The sequence below is a fragment of the Mastigoproctus giganteus genome, chromosome 8 (genome assembly GCF_048544385.1).
Source record: "Mastigoproctus giganteus isolate SK-2022 chromosome 8, ASM4854438v1, whole genome shotgun sequence".
Lineage (NCBI taxonomy): Eukaryota > Metazoa > Arthropoda > Arachnida > Uropygi > Thelyphonidae > Mastigoproctus > Mastigoproctus giganteus.
Window position 1 is genome coordinate 26496445 of NC_143582.1, and position 19131 is coordinate 26515575.

Here is a 19131-nt window from a genome sequence, read left to right on the forward strand (position 1 = left end):
ACTTTATGGGCTCTTTCTCAATATCTGGAGGAGACAAATTAAAACTAATTATAGTTCTACAGAAACATGATGCCTGCTATGCTCCTGGTGGGATGTAGGGATAGCTCATGCACAGTCCTTTGTAGACCACAGAAAAAGGGGATTTCTCTTGATGGGTATCTTGTTAAGTGGAATGCAGATTAGGAGTTGCCATTTTTTTTGGCTGCTGCTCTTATCACCACTATCCGATAGGACCTGTGATGGCCTGTTGGGAAAGAGGGTAAAAGTTGTATGCTAAAGTGTTGCTGCTGTGAACTGGAAATTTTTGATTTTGGGGAAACATCATTGGAGGGTAGCAGATGTAAAAGAGAGTGAACTGGGAGATCCAACGTGTGCCTACTGTTTTATTATAAGATTATAATTATTTAAATCTGCCATCGTTGTTATTACTTACATTGTTATCTTCAATTTATGGAATTTATAGCAGCCACACAATGTTGTTAAACATTACTGATAACTGATCTTTGATAACAAACAGCCAAAATTGCAAAGGTAAGCATGGAAATATCTATTCTTGCTTTGTTTATCCCTCCCCCACCACAATTTTTATTTCTTGGCAGTGAATTTATTATTGTGCATTGTGTGGCTTTCTATTTCATGAAATTGCTATTTTACACTCCAGAATTTTTATTTCTTTTGTCATTATTTGCATGAGAAGACACGGCAACTACTTGGGGTACAACTAGCTGTTTGACACAGCAAAACATGCCTATGAAAAAGCAACCAGAAAGACGTGATTGGCAATAGACTGGTGAATTTGACTTAATTGATAAGCAAGATCTAGGAGCCTCTGATTAAAGATAAATCTAGATATGAATGGTATCTTTAGTGTCACAGTTTGGGTTCATGAATGGGAAGTCTTGTTTGACCAATCTAGTTAATTATTATGACAAAGTCATAAAACAATTGGATGCAAGGAATAAATTTTGATATTATTTAGCTTGACTTCAGTAAAGCTTTTGATATGGTATGGTTTTCTGTGAAAGGCTATTATATAAACTGGAGCAAATTAGGATTAATAGCAAAATTATTTGTTGGATCAAGAGCTGGCTAAAAGATAGGAGACAGACCAGTCATAAATGGACATACTTCAGGGTGGACCAGTGTAGCAAGTGGAGTTCCTCAGGGTTCAATGTTTGGGGCCACTTCTGTGCCTTATCTTCCTGAATGACATTGATGAGAGAGTGTAGGAGAAGTTGCCAAAGTCTGGTGATGATTTAAAGATAGGGAGGGTGGTTTCTTCAAAATGACTTAGAATGTTTGTATCAAATGGTTTTAAAAATGGTATCTGAAGTCTAATGCTTCCAAATGTAAGGTTTTGCACCCAGTAAACAGAAACCCAGGGGTTACCAGTTAAAAGTGGTCCAGAATGAAAAAGTCTTAGGAGTTACAATTCAGTCAGACATGAAATTTTTCATGCAGTGAAAACAGGTAGCTAGGAAGGTACATGGTGTCCTGTCTGTGGTATATACAACTTTTACAAGTAGGGAAAAGGATGTCAGTGCCTCTTTATATAAGCTATTTGAAGACTATGTTTAGAATATTATGTTCAGGTGTGTAGGCCATACTTGAAGAAAAACAACTTTTGGAAAAGGTTCAGAGAAGGACAATCAGATTGGTAAGGGATACTAATGGATGTCCATATGAAGAATTGTTTAAAAAGTGCAGACTGCACAGTTTGGCAACTAGACATCATGGGGGGGGACCTAATAGAGTTAAGGCTTTGAAGGGAGAAGAATCAGGGAACAACAGGAAAGACTTTGATTATGTGGTTTGATTATTTGATTTTACATTTAAGCTTGCAACCTGGCATCTTAGGGGAGACCTGATTGATGCTTATAAGGCTCTGAGAGGGGTTAGTAAAATGAATGAAGGCAGAATTTTAACTGTTATAAAGAATCACAGAACTAAGGACCATAAATTCAAATTATAGGGGAAGAGGATTAGACTGTTATAGGAAGTTTTCTCTTAGTGAGTTCTTGATTACTGGAACAAGTTGTCTCCACAGGTAGTTGAGACTGGCAGTTTGAAGAAATTCAAAAGTCAACTGAATAGTAATCTACACGAGAAGGGATGCGTGTAATTTTTATTTTCTTGTGTACTTTTTACTTTTTTTTGGTTGGTGCAGCAAAAGCCTGTGGTGCACTATACGGTTAATGGTAATACTAATAACTGTTTATTCATAGCAGTTTCTGTGGGGGATGATAGGCTTTTTCTCCTTGTCACTTAAGATGACACAAACGGCTGCTACATAAAGGAATTTAAGCAGCTGAAAGTATATTTGACATGGAGGTGGGGTGGAGACTTAGGAACAAAGCACTCTATCCAGAACATGGATTATCAAATCAAAATTTGTTTCTCTTTGATACAGAAAGGTGAAATAGAATGAGTATACATGCACCGATGTTTTACCAATACAATTTGTAATCCACTTCCTTGGTATGAAATGCCGTTAGACTCTTTTTGGCTGCAGCTAAACTATCCTATCAATCCAGTTTCCCTCTGAGGAACCGGATAAAGAATGGTAACCTTGAAATAATTGTGTGTATAGCCAATTTACTTCACTTTTTTTTACCTAGAAGAAGAAGAAATAATTTAGATTTTACATTTAATGTTGGGCAGAGTACCTTATTGTCAAGGGCGATTTTTACCTGCTTATGCCTTTCAGAGATTTTGTTAAAAAATATATATATATTTCAAATGGAATGAAATTAACTTTCATCTAACAATTAACAGCAAAATCATTCCAGGGTCTACCGGTATTGACTGTGTTGTGTTGACTTGGCCAGTTTCTGTTCTTCATAATGTTATCCACATATCTGTTGTAATATTAATTCTAATGTAGAGTTTTGGATGTCATTTTCTACACACAACTTTTATACATATGTCTGTTGTAAGTTTTATGAATTTCTGTTTTTATATTGCATTTTTTGGAGGAACAGTTAACCCCCATAGATATGCCCAATTAGAGTTGAGGAGAAATTTTCTAGTTCTCGTCTTCAGCATTATGAATTAGAAGTAATCAGATTTTGTTAATTTAAAAGGTATTCAAATCAAAATACCATTATAATGTTACGTATGCTAATGTGATATGTAACTTTTATGTTAAGTTCATATTTAATTTTTCATTTTTCTTGTACTCATGAAGGCGACAAGAAGAAGAACGTAAACGAAAAGAAGAACTGGAACAAAAGCAATTTGAAGAAGAACAACTTCGTTTAGCACAGCTGCATAGACAGTTGGAAGAGGAAAAGCTCAAAAAGGCCATAGAAGAACAGGAAAAGCGAGAAGAAGAAGAGAGACAAAAAAGAGAGGAAGAATCTCGTCTGGTATATTTCTTTATTTGAATAATTAACTATTTTCATTATCTGCTCCTCCCAAATTGTATACTGTATTTAGACTATACTTTTATTTTTGTACAGATCCATTATTATTATTATTTTGTTTTTCAGCATTATTATTTTCTTATATAAGGTGCTAGATATTTGTCTAGTCTTAAGCTCTAGACCAGGGGTCGGCAAACTTTTTTTTGGAAAGGACCAGATTGTAAAATTTTTAGGCTCGGCGGGCCAGGTAGCAACCTCGAAGATATTTACATGGGTAATTCTACTCATAGAGCAACAAAAAAAAAAAAACCAGGTTCAAAATCTTTTTATTAGGAAGTGATATTTTACATAATATTTATACACATGCTGACACTTACAAAAAAAATGAATAAAATATTTCCATTTATTAATAAACGTATTATAGAACTGGTTAAATTTTGTACTAATGCAATGAATGTAATTGTTTTTCCGAGATAATATTTCATCATACTGGAGTTCGAAGTTAGTACTTCCTATCATTAAAGTTGTTTGCAAATGGTCATCCGTTAATAATATGTAAAAATGAAATATGTAAAATCACAGTATTGCGATTTTACATATTTCATTTTCGAAAATGTCTTTTCACATTGGTAAGTACTCCCAAATACAGATATAAATCCCTGTGCATATGATTTTAATTGACCGTATTTATCTTCCGAAAGATATTTATAGAATTGGGTTAGATCCATTTCTTTAAACCTAACCTTTAGCATGTCATCATTTTGCAGATCAATCACTTCCAATTGAAGGTCTGATGGAAGCTCCTCAATTGTACAGCCAAATGGATTTTGAAATATGGAAATGTCTTTTGCACTTGAATCAAGATCCGAAAAACTCTGTTGTAACTGTAGTTTAAGTTCAGAAAATATATCTGCCGCAAATTTTTTTGGGAATGGGGATTTCGCTAATATTTGAAATTTTTTACAGTATGGAAAATGGTCAAACTTGGTTAATGTGATTTGTGTTTCAAACAGTGCAAATTTTTGACGATATGACTTTACGATAGAATACGTTTCACATATGAGCATTGTTTTCCCCTTTAATTTTAAGTTAAATTTGTTAAGATATCCCACGATGTCTGTAGCAAATGCTAATTTCCATAGCCATTCATTGTTAGATAATAGTGGTTGTGGGCAGTTTTTCTCATTTAGAAAAATTTCTATTGCTTCTCTGAGTTCAAAAAATCTCAATAAAACTTTTCCATTGCTGAGCCATCGAACTGCTGTATGGTAGGGCAAATCAGGATATTTGGCTTCAATCTCTAATAAAAAATCACGAAACTGACAATGGTTAAGTCCACGAGAGCGAATAAAGTTAACTGCTGACACTACCGGTTCAATAACACATGACAGATTGAGGTGTTTCCCACAAAGAGCCTGCTGGTGAATAATACAATGAATTACCAGAGGTTTTGAACATTTATCTTCTTCACAAGCCTTAAACATTTGTCCAACTAATCCTTTCCCCGTTCCACACATATTTTTACCACCATCAGTTGTGACACATTTTAACTGATTCCACTGCAAATTGTACTGTGTTAGCGTTTTCTTGACTTCCTTGAAGATATCTTCACCTGTAGTTGTTCCATGCAGACTATTCATGGAAGCTAATTCTTCAGTAACCTGAAACTCAGTATTGACTCCTCGAATAAACAGCAACAATTGGGCAGGCAGTATCAGTAATGTCTGTAGACTCATCAAGAGCCAACGAAAACCACTTGAAATTTTTTGCCTTGTCTTTTAATTGACTCTCGATGCGTCTCCCGATGTCCTCAACTAACTCTTCTAACAGTTGTTCTCGCCGAAAGACTGACAGATCGAAACAAATCCATTTTCTCTTCACACATTTTTTCGGCTGCCACAAGCAAACATGATTTAATTAATTCACCATCGTTAAATGGTTCCCTTTCTTTGCTAATAAATGAGCTATTCGTAAGCTTACTTTAGTTACTGCTTCATTATCATTTTTTATTTTAACGAATAAATTGCGTTGTGATGATGCATTATGTTTTAAACTTTCCAATTTTAGCTTCCGTTGATTTTCTGTGAGTTTTGAATATTGTGCCGCGTGCTTAGTTTGGTAATGACGATGTATATTGTACTCTTTTTTGTGCAGCTACTTTGTCATTTATTTCTATGACAAAATAATTCACACTCAAACTTTAAAAAGCACGTCATTCGAAGTCCACTTTTCTCTTCATATTTGGTCTCAAGGGTGACATGGAAACGGTGGGTAATAAATAAAGGGGGGGGGGAATCGCAGAGCGCCGTGACAGACAATACCACATGCGCCGCTAAAGCAAAACTGAGAGAAATGCAGGCAACACTTGTTCTACGTTAGACGACAGAATGCGAATATGCGACGCCAGTAGCGCCTCATGCGGTCATTATTCTCAACTCAACTATCGGCTATTGCAGCGCATAATTTGATTTATTTTTAATTTTTTTCATGTAAAATACAATATTAACCCACAGGCCGGATTTGGCCCGGGGAGCCGTAGTTTGCCGAACCCTGCTCTAGACCAACCCCAGGCCCGCTAGCCACCGGCTCGTGAATGTGCATAATCCGGCTGTGGTTCTTTTTAAAAAATATATAATAAATGGCTTGCCGAAGAATATGTTCACTGTAATTTTTATTATATTTGCTGTTATTAAATTCTTTTTAATATTTTGATTGCGCGATGTTTAATGAATTATTTGAATTTGTGCCATATATCACGACTCAAGTAAGCAGCAGTGTTGCAAGATGGTAAGCAAGCATAGCTTCTGGCAACACTGGTAAGCAGACATAGACTTGCATGCAGTGAGTAGTGGTTCCCGGACTCTCTGCTCTGTAGAATGTGATTGCAGTGCAAAGTGTATCGTGCATTTCGCTGGCAAATGTCAGTGAATAATTGACTGATAAAAGTAAATAATTTGGTGTGAATTCATTTTATTTTTATGAAGGTATTTATTGAAACCTATCACAATTCATAATTGAAAATCTAAGATTATTAAAGTTTATAAAATCTTTGAAATTATAATAATTTTCGATTTAGTTTTTTTATAATTGTGTAGTATAATTGTATTTTTGTAATTTTTATCTTGAATTTGTTTTGTTTTTCTTATTAATAAAATTAATTACATGTACGAGTATGTATAAATATTATAATAAATAACATAAAACTGTTTGACAATTTTTTAAATTATATATCCTTTTTAATAATCCTAAAAAGTCGTGGAGCTAGAAAAAAATTTGGCCCATGTGTACATTTATTAGTCATAGACATTTATTTGGCCCACCATTTAAAGAGGTTGCCCACCTGTGCTCTAGTCTTTTAGAATCTAGCCATCTGTAATCATCAAGAATTCCAGATTTTAAGGAGGGTTCCATAAATTTAATGAATCATTTATCATTACCCGAGTTGAGATTGAATTATATTAGTGGTATTCAACTTTTTTTGTGGAAATAGCCTTTACAGTTTTTCGAAGAATATTGTAATAACTCCATTATATATTTTTTTCTAGAAAATTTATGTTCTCTATATATTTTTCAGTTAGTAACTGTCTATAGCATGGTTTACGACTGACGAATTAACCTGAAAACATGACTGATATAAATTTACCATACAGCTATTAAAACTTTATAGATTATTTTCTAATAAAGCTGATTTTGTTTGCCAGTGTTAGCCCCCAAAAAGGACCTGCCACCAGGGTATGTTTGTCACACAGTGAATACCACTGAGCTGTATTATGTTTGTTTGTTTGAATTTAACCTAACATTATGATAACCTTCTGCATTAGGTATCTACTGTGGCAAAGAATATTCAAATATTTTTGACATACGGAGGTAGTTTTTGACTTTCAGACACGACATGTTTCTGAAAACATGTCCAAAAAGTGAAGTAATAATTACTTGTTATAATATGAGTTTCTTTCCCAGTGAGCAGGAAAATATAAAATCCTTAATATAAATTTTTAGTTTTGTACCCCTGATTGTGTTATTCACTAAAGATATTTTTAAACATTTAAAGATATTTGACATCGAATATAATAAGTGAAATTAATCTTTAATACTGCTTTCCTACTTTTAAATCAACTTGTCTTGGCTTGCAGATTTGTTATTTGGCCAGATGAATAGACCTTTTTAAAGATATTATTATGAAATATTGTTCTCAAGATGTCTTTGTTATAAAGGTGGAGCACATTGTTTCATAACATGGCTAATTGAGGCTGCCTGTTGTCTGATGAGAGACTCAAATAGGTACATATCTGTCAAGGGGGAGAATTCTTGAGTTTTGGATGAATAATAGATTCACCTACTGGGTTATCTTATTTGATTAAAAGTTATATTAGTTACTTTAGGTTGACCCATAGATGAATATCATCATTCAAAATGTAGTCTTTCAGTGTCACAGGGATATGCATAGTGCCCCTGTGACCTGTTAACATTCATGGTCAATAAGGAGGTTGTGGGTTTGAGTTCATATTCTAACACAAAAAAATGCACAACCCTTGTGACTGTGGTAGTGAAAACCTGGCTGCCATGAATAATTCGTTAAATATGCAATCATGATGGATTTGCAAACTCTTCTACCCTGCCCATCTAGGAAATAAATGGAATATAGGCATTTACATCTGTAAATGAATATATACAAAAAAATGTCTTATGTCATCTGTAAACAAAATAGACATTTACAGATGTAAATGTCTATATTGATTAAAAGATAGTTCTAGTGATTAAAATTTAAATAAAAGTTCAATTTGTTAAATATGAACAAATGATAATAACCATAGCAAATGTTGCCAGAATATCAATGTTATAAGCTTCAGGGAAAAATACTTTCACAATGGAGAATAAGTGAAAACTGTTCTTGTTGGGAATAATTGTTATGATGAGGCATTCTTTATCAGTTATGACATTTTATTTTAATAGTGTATTGCAGAAGTTCCCAAACTTTCTCAGTTCACGGCACCCTTAGTACTTCAGTAATTTTTTCATGGTGCCCCTAGGCCAAAAGAAATACCTAACAGTTCCATTTATTAAATAGTTAGGCCCAAACAACTTAATTACTTATTAATTGAAACTGTGAACTGCCTCAAGTTCATGCAGTGTCCGACAGATGTCGAGTATCCCTGTGTTTCTATCGAAAATTTAATATATCCCGTGGAGCCCCTGTGAGTTTGCTGTGGCACCACGATGCACATTTTGGGAAGGGCTGGGGTATTTTATAGAGATTCTGTCAAATTCTCTCATAATAAAAAGTTTGCTAAGATTTCCCCCCCCCCACCCCCTCATTTCCCTTGCTGTTTTAACTAAAGTGGAGAGAAAACAAGAGATGGTCAAGGTCACTCACTAGACCTTTTCGATAGCATTAGTAGAGAGTGGGAAGCCAAGTGAGTGACTTTGAATAGACTGTTGTTTTTTTCCCTGCTTTGGTCATTCATGCACTGAGACCATGAATGACCAGTTATAATAGTGGCAAAAAACCTTGGCTGTGTGGAATTAAATCTATTGTTTGTGCGTCAGTAAGCCACTATTTATGGAAGAGATTGATCATAGACTTAATAAAGCATATATATTTTTCCAACTGTATCCACACTGGACACTTTCAGCCTATTTTTACTCCCAGTTGTCTCAAAGTAATGTCAAAGTTACCAGCTCACTCAGGCATTGTATTACCAGCTACATGGTTGTAATTTGCAAGAGTTGTTCACACTGAGTTATGAAGTTTACTGATTATGTGAATTGTCCATTCATCTGCTTTTGCAGCCAGCAAGATTAAATTGCAGTGAAATCTGTTAGTTTTAATTCTCATAACAGAACAAGCTTACCTTTGTAACAAGTTAGCCCGGCATCTTTCGAATAGACGTTGTCAAAAGGTTAATTGTCCATTTTGTTTAAAAGATGAGGCTGCTATGATAGTCTGTCAGGACTAACCGGTCCCTCGTCATGTGGTCTCTGTTGATAACACGTAGTTTTACAAACTTTTACAATTTTGAAAATTCTGTTTTCATATACCACATGGCAGCTCACATTGAACAACTTCTTTACAACTGTTTTGTCTTCTTTCTGTCACTACAGACCACCTCCTATCCGATGAGAGACCAGCTGGCCCAGAAATAGGCTGTTGTAGCAGTCTCATATTTTTAACAAATAGCCAATTAACCTTTTGGTGAGGTTTTCTGTTCGAAAGTAGTGCAAAAGTCAAATTTGTTCTGTTGTGAGAATTAAGCCCATTGATTGTCTATGCAGTTGAAACTGTTTTTGCAGCCAATAAGATTTCAATGACAAAATACTATTAAATCATTTTTTGAAGAGAGAAATTTCGTCCTTTTCTGCATGGATTAAAGATGAATACGATTGTTGATATGAGTATCCGATTGCTTTCTTAATATTTCCAGATTTTAAAATGTTGACCTTTTGCCTGATTTTAAAGAATTCTTGAAAACTCTGTAAAGTGCTGGATTTTATAGTTTTGCTGTATATAGAAAGATCTCTCTCTCTCACACGCACACACCCATCGAGTGCGTACATGCGATGATAAAGGAAGATGTACAGGATCTGCATTGAGAATTCACACATTTTGTCATTTTTAATGATTAGTATGCTTTGGCTTCAGCAGCGTGGACAAAATGGATTATGTGCATGACATAAGGGTATGTGAATTCTCCTCGATTCCACACAGTTTTTGGGGAAGTGATAGAAATATAAAGGTGAAATATATACTGTACAGTAACAAATTTTCATTATTTTTCCATTCCATTTTGTTTTAACAATATTTGATTGTAATTTATTTTAGGAGTGTTTTTGAATTAGACAAGCTAATCCACAAGTCATGGAGCCCAGGCTGCCAGTAGATAATTTTCCTTGAAATGTTATTACCATATGAAATACACATCCAAGAAAAATGGAATAGCTATTTCTTTTTCATAAGGAAGGGGGGAAAAGCAGCATTATTATGAGTATTGTGCACTTTTTCCCATTTTTCTTTGCACTCATTGTAAAGTGGCTGCAAAGTTATGTCTGACACTAATTTTTATAAGCTTATAACATCACTACTAATGAATGCTCCTTGAAATTTCGTTGCCAGTTCATATACCCTTTAAGTTGATTATAACAGTACATTTTTAAAAGATAATCCGTTACAAGTAATGAGCACATTTTTTTCCCTTAAACATTGGCATGTTGCAATAGGTATTCTTTTCAGTGAAATATGGTTATATAGTCAAATACTCATCAAGAAAGTGTGCTTTCCAAAAAAAAAGGAGGGATGGCGGTTACTATCTGTTTTCTTGTGTTTTTGTAACCCAGGTAGAGTTGCAAAATTTTTCATTTGATACTAATTTTTGAAAGTTTACAACATGACTGCCTATAGATATTTTATCTTAATATTTTTTCCATACTAAGTGCACACTAAGGAAGCGTGTCTAAAAACATGTTTTGTGTAACACGAAGTGGTCACAGTTTTGTTTGATTTAGTTTTCTGTTTTTTTTTTGCAAAATATCATGCTTTTTTGTGGGAAGTTTATTTTTCTTTTGGATTTTACTCAAGTTTAATACATTTTTCAAAGCTACCTAACAGTTATTTTAAAACCAGCATTAATAAATTTAGTAGGTCTACATTTTGTAATCTATTGATAAAGGTACCTGTACTTTTAACATTGAGTAGAGCTCATTAGCACACGGTACAGTATATGTTGAGTATGTGGTTTAGCAATGGTAGCATCTCCATGTTTTCTGCAGTTTTTGTCTTTGCATACTTGTTTCGTTTTACTAAAAATGTTTTGAGTTAGTTATCATAATTATCCCCCCCCCCAAATATATTTAAAAAAAAAAAGATATGTGGAATGCACCAAGTGGAAGTCCACACTAGTCCAGCTTTCCAATACATATGCTGAAAATTGCTCAGTTTAGATCATTGTAACAAATCACACAGCTGCTCACAGAACTTTATTTTATCAGTGCAATACGGTAAATTTTTAGTTACTTAAACATTTTTTTTTATATATATATATATATATATATTATAAAGCAGTATTTAAAAATAGCTTGAAAAACCATAATCAGAAAGAAACACATGAAGTAGGCCAAGGGTCATTCGATTTTCACAATTGGAGGACTGTAAAAGATGTCTAGTTTGACCAATTGTAGGTCTCTCCAGGTTCATATTGCAACTGAAATATATGCGAGGTATTTGTAGATGAATTGGATGAATTGGATGGTATCACTGACTTAAACATATTTTAAGTAGGTGATACCAACAATGCACAATGACGATATCATTCAGAATTTTTGTGCACAAAATGCACTTATCATTAGGTGCTTCATCCACTGGGCTTGTATTATACAGCAGTTGCAGAAGCATAAAATTGATCTCTTTCCCCTTCTCCTGTGTCCACATTAATGGGATGAATGTAGTATGAGATTAAAATTAACCATATCATATAATGCTCAACATACTTTGTGCTGTACCTAACAATATTCATTTGACTTTCATTGGTAATTTTTAATTTATTTGCAGAAAGCAGAAAAAGAAGAACAAGAAAGAAAACAAAAGGAAGAAGCAGAAAAGCAGCGTATTGAGCTAGAAGAGCGGCTAAAGAAAGAAGAAGCAGAGCGTGCTGAGAGGAAAAAGGTATGAAAAACATAAATTGACCCATAAGGAAAGTGGAGTCAGACTTGCAAAAGAATAATGAAGGAGGTTTTGTGGTTTACTATTCATTAACAAAAATTTTGTATGCAGTTCTTGTAGAGTACATATTTCAGATGGGGCTTCCTATCTGAAGGCTCTCTGATTGAGTAGATTTTTCACTTTCTCCTTATTTTAAAAAGTCCAGGTTCAAATCCTGTTGAAGATGGAACTTAATGAGGCTTTTAGGTGGAATTTTCTGTTAGTATTTGTCTTTCCATGGCTTGACAAGTTAGCCTTAGATCTTCATACATGGATATTGAAAATGGCTTCACTAATATCATTAATAAATATTGAAAACAATGGGCCTTGCAGTGAACCTTGGGGATCTTCATTAGTCCAAAAAGGAACAATTCCCATTGAATTAGCAAAGGCACATGATGCAAGAAACCAAGCTTATATAGCATCAGCCAAAAAAAAACAAAAAAACCCCCCATTTCACCCATCCACTCGCTCCAAATGTTTGTCAAAGTTCTGCCTTGAATCTATTTAAGCTATCAACTTCTACAACGACAGATGGAAGTTTGTTCCAGCAATCAGCCATCTGCTGGCTAAAGGCAAACTTCCGCACATCTATCCTACAACCGTCTTTCCTCAATTTGAATTTATGCCCTCTCAGGTGATTATTCTGAGCAAGAGGAAGAATCCCATCAGCATTTAGCATGCTCAAACCATTCAAGGCTTTATACATCTCAATCAGATCACCTTGCAGATGCCTAGTCTCCAGACATTGTAATCTGCAAAACTTAAGCTCTTTCTTCATAAGAGCAACCCTTTGTTCCATTCACTAATCTTGTTGCTCTTCTCTGTACTCGTTCCAACAGCTCTGCCGACCGGGCTAGCCGAGTGGGTAAAGTACCTGCCCGGCAACCCAAAGGTCGCGGGTTCGATTCCCGCTTCGGGCTTGGACGAAAGTACTGCAAAAAACCTTGGGAGGTGCAATATGGCCACAGAAGCCGATGCGCCAACAACTACCAAATAAAAAAAAAATAAATAAAAAAAAAAAAAAAAAAAAACCAACAGCTCTATATCCTTCTTAAAATGAGACCTCCAGACCTGTATACAGTACTCAAGGTGTGGCCTGACCATTGCCTTATACAAGGGGATAATCACCTCCTTATCCCCGCTAGAAAAATTATTGTATATCATTGTATTCCTGTATATCATTGACAAGACACCATGAGCTACTCTTGCAGACTGTCTGCACTGTTCAGAAAACTTCATATCTGCCTGCACAATTACCCCCAGGTCATTTTCATTCTCTACCACTGTCAGTGTGGTACCACAGAGTTGATACGTTACTCTGGGATTACTGCTTCCCATATGTAGTACTTGACATATGTCAATATTAAACTTCATTTGCCACCTCTCAGCCCATCTGCTCAACTTTTCTTCTAGATCCTGTTGCAGCAGTGTACTGTCATTAGTGTCATTAACAACCCTGCCAACCTTCGTATTGTCTGCAAACTTGGATATTAAGCCTGATATACCATCATCAGTATTATTTATAAATACAGAAAACAACAATGGACCGAACCCTGAGGGACTCCACTAATAACATTAGTCCACAAAGAGCAGTGTCCATTGATTACCACTCTCTGTCTTCTCCCACTCAACCATCCCTTTATCCATAGCAGCAATTTGCCTCCAATGCCACACTGCTCCAATTTGTGCAGCAGTCTTCCATGTGCAACAGTATCAAAGGCTTTTCCAAGATCCAAATACAGCAGGCCCCCGTTATAATGCGGTTCGCTTTACGCCGATTCGCTATAATGCTATTCTTATATTATAACCCGTATCTGACTATAACGCTGTCACAGATCACTATAGCTCTTTTACAGATTGCACTTTGGCATATTTAATGAAATCGTTTCATTTGATGGAGTTGATAGCTTGAAAATTAATATAAAAATACGGTTAAAACGTTTCCCACGCAGACTTGAGAAATTTACTCACGCTCAGTGAAATTTTCTCACGTGCTAATTTAATTGCAGTACAGTGACTTGTTACGTAGTTCCGAGATCAACATTTAAAAAAAAAAATGATCAAGTATATTGCTTGTAATATTTGCGTTATATGCATTTATCCGAAGTCTAGTCATCACTCAGTACAGTATTAAACATTGTGCGTAATGGACAGTTTACTTGAACATTGTATAGATTAATGCAACCAATGCAGTTACATTTGTGAAGAGTTAATAATGGCCGATAAGAATGAAAAAACAACGTCTGAGCACAGTAGGAAGACTATAAATGTAAGAAAAAGACTGAATTTGAAAATTAAATTAGACGTTTGAAGCGAATCGATTCCGGTCAAAGACAAGCAGATGTGTGCCATAGTTTAGGACTTGCAAGTTTAACTGTAAGAACAATTATAAAAAAAATAAAGAATTAATTTTAGCAGCGGGAAAGATAGCTATTCCACTGCAAGCAACTAGGGCTAGGCCGGCTATTAGGATTGAAACGGAAAGACTAACTAATTTTATTGAAGATAATATCCAATGCAGAATTCAGTTAAGTTAAATATTATGAAAAAAAATAAATAAATAAAATAAAATTAAAAAAAAAAGAGAGAAAAATTAGCCTATATGATGATCTGAAGAAAACTCACCTTAAAAAAAAAAAAAAAAAAAATTGGAACCATTTAAAACTAGTCAGGGCTGGTTGAATAGATTTAAAATCCAGGGAGAAACCGCAAGTGCAGATCAAGGAGCCGAAACTTTCAAAAAAGAACTTGAAGAAATTGAAATTATTGAAGAGGGGTATTATGTGTTATACTGTACTTCTCAACAAGTTTTTAAAATAGATGAAGCAGGACTTTTGTGGAAACGAATGCCTAAAAGAAGTTTCATATTGAAAGAAGTAAAAAACATGCCTGGTTTCAAAGTGGCGAAGGATCGATTGACTTTATTGTTGGGTTGTAAAGCTGTGGGAGATTTAAAATTAATACCCCTTTTAGTTTCGTTGGAAGAGGGCCAAAGTTCAACCCAAAATCGACACATTTTTCATGATTAAATTCTTCAATTAAATTAAATCAATTTAGATCAATCAAATTCATGATTTTAACTGGAATTTTAAGTTTAATTTTGACACGTAAATAGTTACTACATAATTATATACGTATGTAATGCAGAATATTTTATATGTACAAATATTTGAATATTAAATATTATGACTGACATTTGTGCATCTTTTCACTACCGTTTATTATCGATTAGGAAATATCCTATGGCACCGACCGCAACTCACAAATACATATGTTACTTTATGGGAATGCGGCGCTCACTGGCGCCTCCGTAGCCAGGTGGGAAGGAGCAGCAGTGCGTAGCACACGCTTCTTGATTAGACCGGGGTTCGAGCCCGTCACCACCAAATACGGAGGATGCGGAAAGGTCATTCAGGGAATGGCCACCGCATATCCCGGAGCAATATGGCCTTAGTTGCTAATGCTCCTAAAAACCAAATAACAAACAACAACAACAATAACAGCGGCGCTCACTTAGCGTGGATTCACTTAGCGCTTTGTTTTTCCGGAACAAATTATCAGCATTAAGCGGGGGTCACCTGTATATATTCCAAGTTATTCTTTGCATCCAGTTCCTTTGTGACTACATCATAGTATCCAATCAAATTAGTTAGACAAGACTTCCCCTTAACAAACCCATGCTGTGTCCGAGCTATAACTGAAGTCTTGTCTAGATGATCCTGCAATGCTTCTTTAACCAGTGCCTCCATTAATTTCCCTGAAACATAAGTTAAACTAACAGGTCTGTTATTACCTGTGTCTCCCTTTGATCCTCCTTTGTGGATTGAGGTCACATTTGCACATCTCCAGTCCATGGGTACCTCTCCTGAGTCCAAGGAAGCTCTCATAATTATGGCTAAGGGTTTGCTTACTTCCTTTGCTGCCTCCTTTAACATAACTGGATAGATTATATCCACTACAGGTGCCTTTCTTGTGTTTATCTTCAACAATTTCTCCTACACTTTACTCTCAGTTATTACAAGATTATCTAGCTTACTGCCAGAGTTGAATACACCTCTGGCATTCCCCTCACATGAATAACTCCTCATGTGTAAATTTTGATGCAAAATATTCATTCAGTTTGTTAGCTACCTGAGCAGGATCATCAACAGTTGAATCATCGATATCAAGTGGACCAATCTGATTCATCCCCTTCCTTCTAGAGTTTACATAAGTAAAGAACTCTTCGCTGTTTTTCTTGGCATCCTTTGCCAAAGATTTCTCGTAATCTGCCTTTGCCTGCCTAACCTCCTTTGTAACTTGTTTACAGACCAGCTTATATCTATCATAGGCTTCTGTGTCACATGTTAATTTATATGTATCCCATGCATTTTTCTTCTCTGTCACACATCTAATTAATTCATCTGACATCCATTTAGGCCTAAATCTTGAACAATATTTCTTTGTTGGTATGAAAAGCCTAGTGGCTTCCAAGGTTAATTCTTTGAATGCTTCCCATTTTGAATTTGCTGTTGGTAACATGATCAGTTGATTCCACTGTATAGAATTTAAATACTGTCTCAGACCACTGTAGTCACCTTTACGAAAGCAAAAACCCCTCCCTTTACCCTTGATGGTAGTTACATCATTAATTAAATTCCATTCAGCACACTATGATCACTGCCCCCTAGTGGTTCCTTTATCTGCAGATTCTTGATGCATGAAGAATCACTACTGATAATCAGATCAAGAGAATTACTTCCTCTAGTTGCCTTCCAAACATGCTGGCTGTAGAAAACAATCATCCATTAAATCCACAAAAGCCTTGCCAGTGTGTGAGTGACCAACCCACAAATTCCAGTCAATATCCGGGAAGTTAAAATCCCCCATTATAAGACACTCTAATTTACTGGCCCACTCTATTTCTCTGCATAACTGCTCATTATACTCATCAGATTCATTAGGCCTATAAGACACACCTACCGTCATTTTCCCTTTCCCAGTGTTTATGTCACAACAAGCAGACTCAATATTGCATTGTCCACCAACATCAATTGGATGCACCTCCTTAGATGTTGTGTTTCTTAACTAACAGCATAACCCCTCCCCCACTCCTGTCCTGTCTATCCTTTTTGTACACATTGTACTCCCCAAATTCCAGTTCTGCACTTATGTCTCTGTGACACCATATCTCTGATATCCCAACAATATCTGCTTTTGATGTCTTGATTAGCAATTCAAGCTCGTCGAATTTATTAACTATACTCCTAGCATTGGTGTACATGCATGTATACATGCACCTTTTTCTACTCTTAGTTACCCTAACACAGCCCATATATTTACTTGTTCCACTATGACTCCCAGCAGTCCTGTAAATTCCCATTCCCTTGCTTTCCAGGCTGCAGCCCAATTGCATTTCAATAGAAGTAGTGTAAGAATCACTTTTACCTCTGCCAGCGGCTACTGTTAATCTATTAGTCTGTGTATCCCCCCCAAGCTAGCAGTTTTCCGACCTACCTAACTCTGCCTCGATAGCATCAGCAAATATTCTTGCAGCCTTTCTATTTAAGTGTACCCCATCCCTGTAGAAGCAGTCTCTCCTGTTAACAAGCACAGACCAGGCTGAGAAAAATCCTACCCCTTGAGCCTTGCACAATCTCTCCAGGGCCAAATTGATTGACGAGGCTCTCATCATATACTCCCTCCTATCGTGTCTGGGCAGAATTACAGACACTTTCAAATTCAACCCTAACTCACGGCTTTTTTTTCACCATTGTCTTGTACTTGTTAAGTAATTCTGCCGGTCTCCTACTTTTAATATCATTATTGCCAACGTGTACAACAATATCACCCTTTCTGCCCTTAAAGGATGATATCTGCCCTACAGCGTCATCAACCTTTGCTCCTGGCAGACATACCCAGGTCCTGTTCCATCTATCCTTTTTGCACAATATGTTCCCCGTTTCCCTGACAATGGAGTCCCCTATAACAACTAGTTCCTTTGGGACCAGCGCATTCTGCCTTGGGGGTTGCCGCTGTGTTGCATTGATGTTCAAGTGCAAGCTCAGCCATTGATGTGCGCAGTTGAGAGCTTGATGGGCCCTCAATTTAAATCCTTCGAGGGCATCCACTGTCCTTCAAGCTCTCATATAAGCACATAACAATGCCGAGTTGGCACCTGATTTGCTTGCACTCCTTACATCGTGCACACAGAAAGACATTCCCTTGGCAATCCATCATGTCCTGTTCCTGATTGCTCCACAAACATCAAACAAGCAATGCATTTCAATAGACTGTGATTCAGAGGACATCTCCCCCCCCCTCCCAGTTCTCCCCCGAGCCACAGCACTTACATCCCATATCATTACACTTCTGGTAACTACCACCTAATGGTTGTTTTGTCTTCAGAAGCTGTTAAGATTATTTTTATCATTCTGGATTTAAAAAAAAAAAAAAAAAAATAGTATCACGTTTTTCTTTTATTTGTTTACATGTGAGATAGTTAACATAATAGATAATTAACCCATAACCAGTTGTATGAAAATTGAAATTCCTCTGTGCACACTGGTATTTGAAAAATAAGCAAAAAATAATTCAAAAGGGTTACCTTTTTGGTGAAGCCTTTATTGTCAACCTTTTCTGAATAGAACTGTGAAAATTTGTTTTTATGTTAAAAATATGTTTAAAATTTTTTAAAAATTTAAACTCCCTTTAGTCCCTGTTGGTGAGCAAAATACAAATTAAAACCACATGCATTCAATGAATGCATGCAGTTGGACACCAGTCCGTTAAAAACAGTGCCTGCTGCATGAAACGTGAAGTGTGCATGTCATCAGTTTGATTCCCAATGTTTCATCCAATGGACTCAGTAGCATTAAAATGAATAGCAAAACAGCATTGAAATGTTTCCCAAGCCAACTTGAGAAATTTTCTCACACTCAGTTAAATTTTCTTGCATGCTTATTTAATTGCAGTACAGTGACCTGTTATGTAGTTCCAAGATCAACATTTTAATAAATGATTAAGTATATTGCTTGTAATATTTGCGTTATATGCATGTAACGGACAGTTTACTCGAACATTGTACATAAT

The 19131-nt window shown here is 35.7% G+C and overlaps 1 protein-coding gene across 6 annotated transcripts in view; it reads left to right on the forward strand.

Moving 5' to 3' along the window:
- The window catches only part of LOC150081387 (uncharacterized), a 325542-nt gene that overhangs the window by 259151 nt on the left and 47260 nt on the right, over positions 1–19131 (forward strand). For all 6 annotated transcript variants that reach the window (XM_090379754.1, XM_090379758.1, XM_090379759.1 and 3 more), the window contains 2 exons: positions 3188–3368; positions 11908–12021. In XM_090379754.1, the coding sequence (XP_090235880.1) occupies positions 3188–3368; positions 11908–12021 (295 nt within the window). The remainder of the gene's footprint in view (positions 1–3187; positions 3369–11907; positions 12022–19131) is intronic.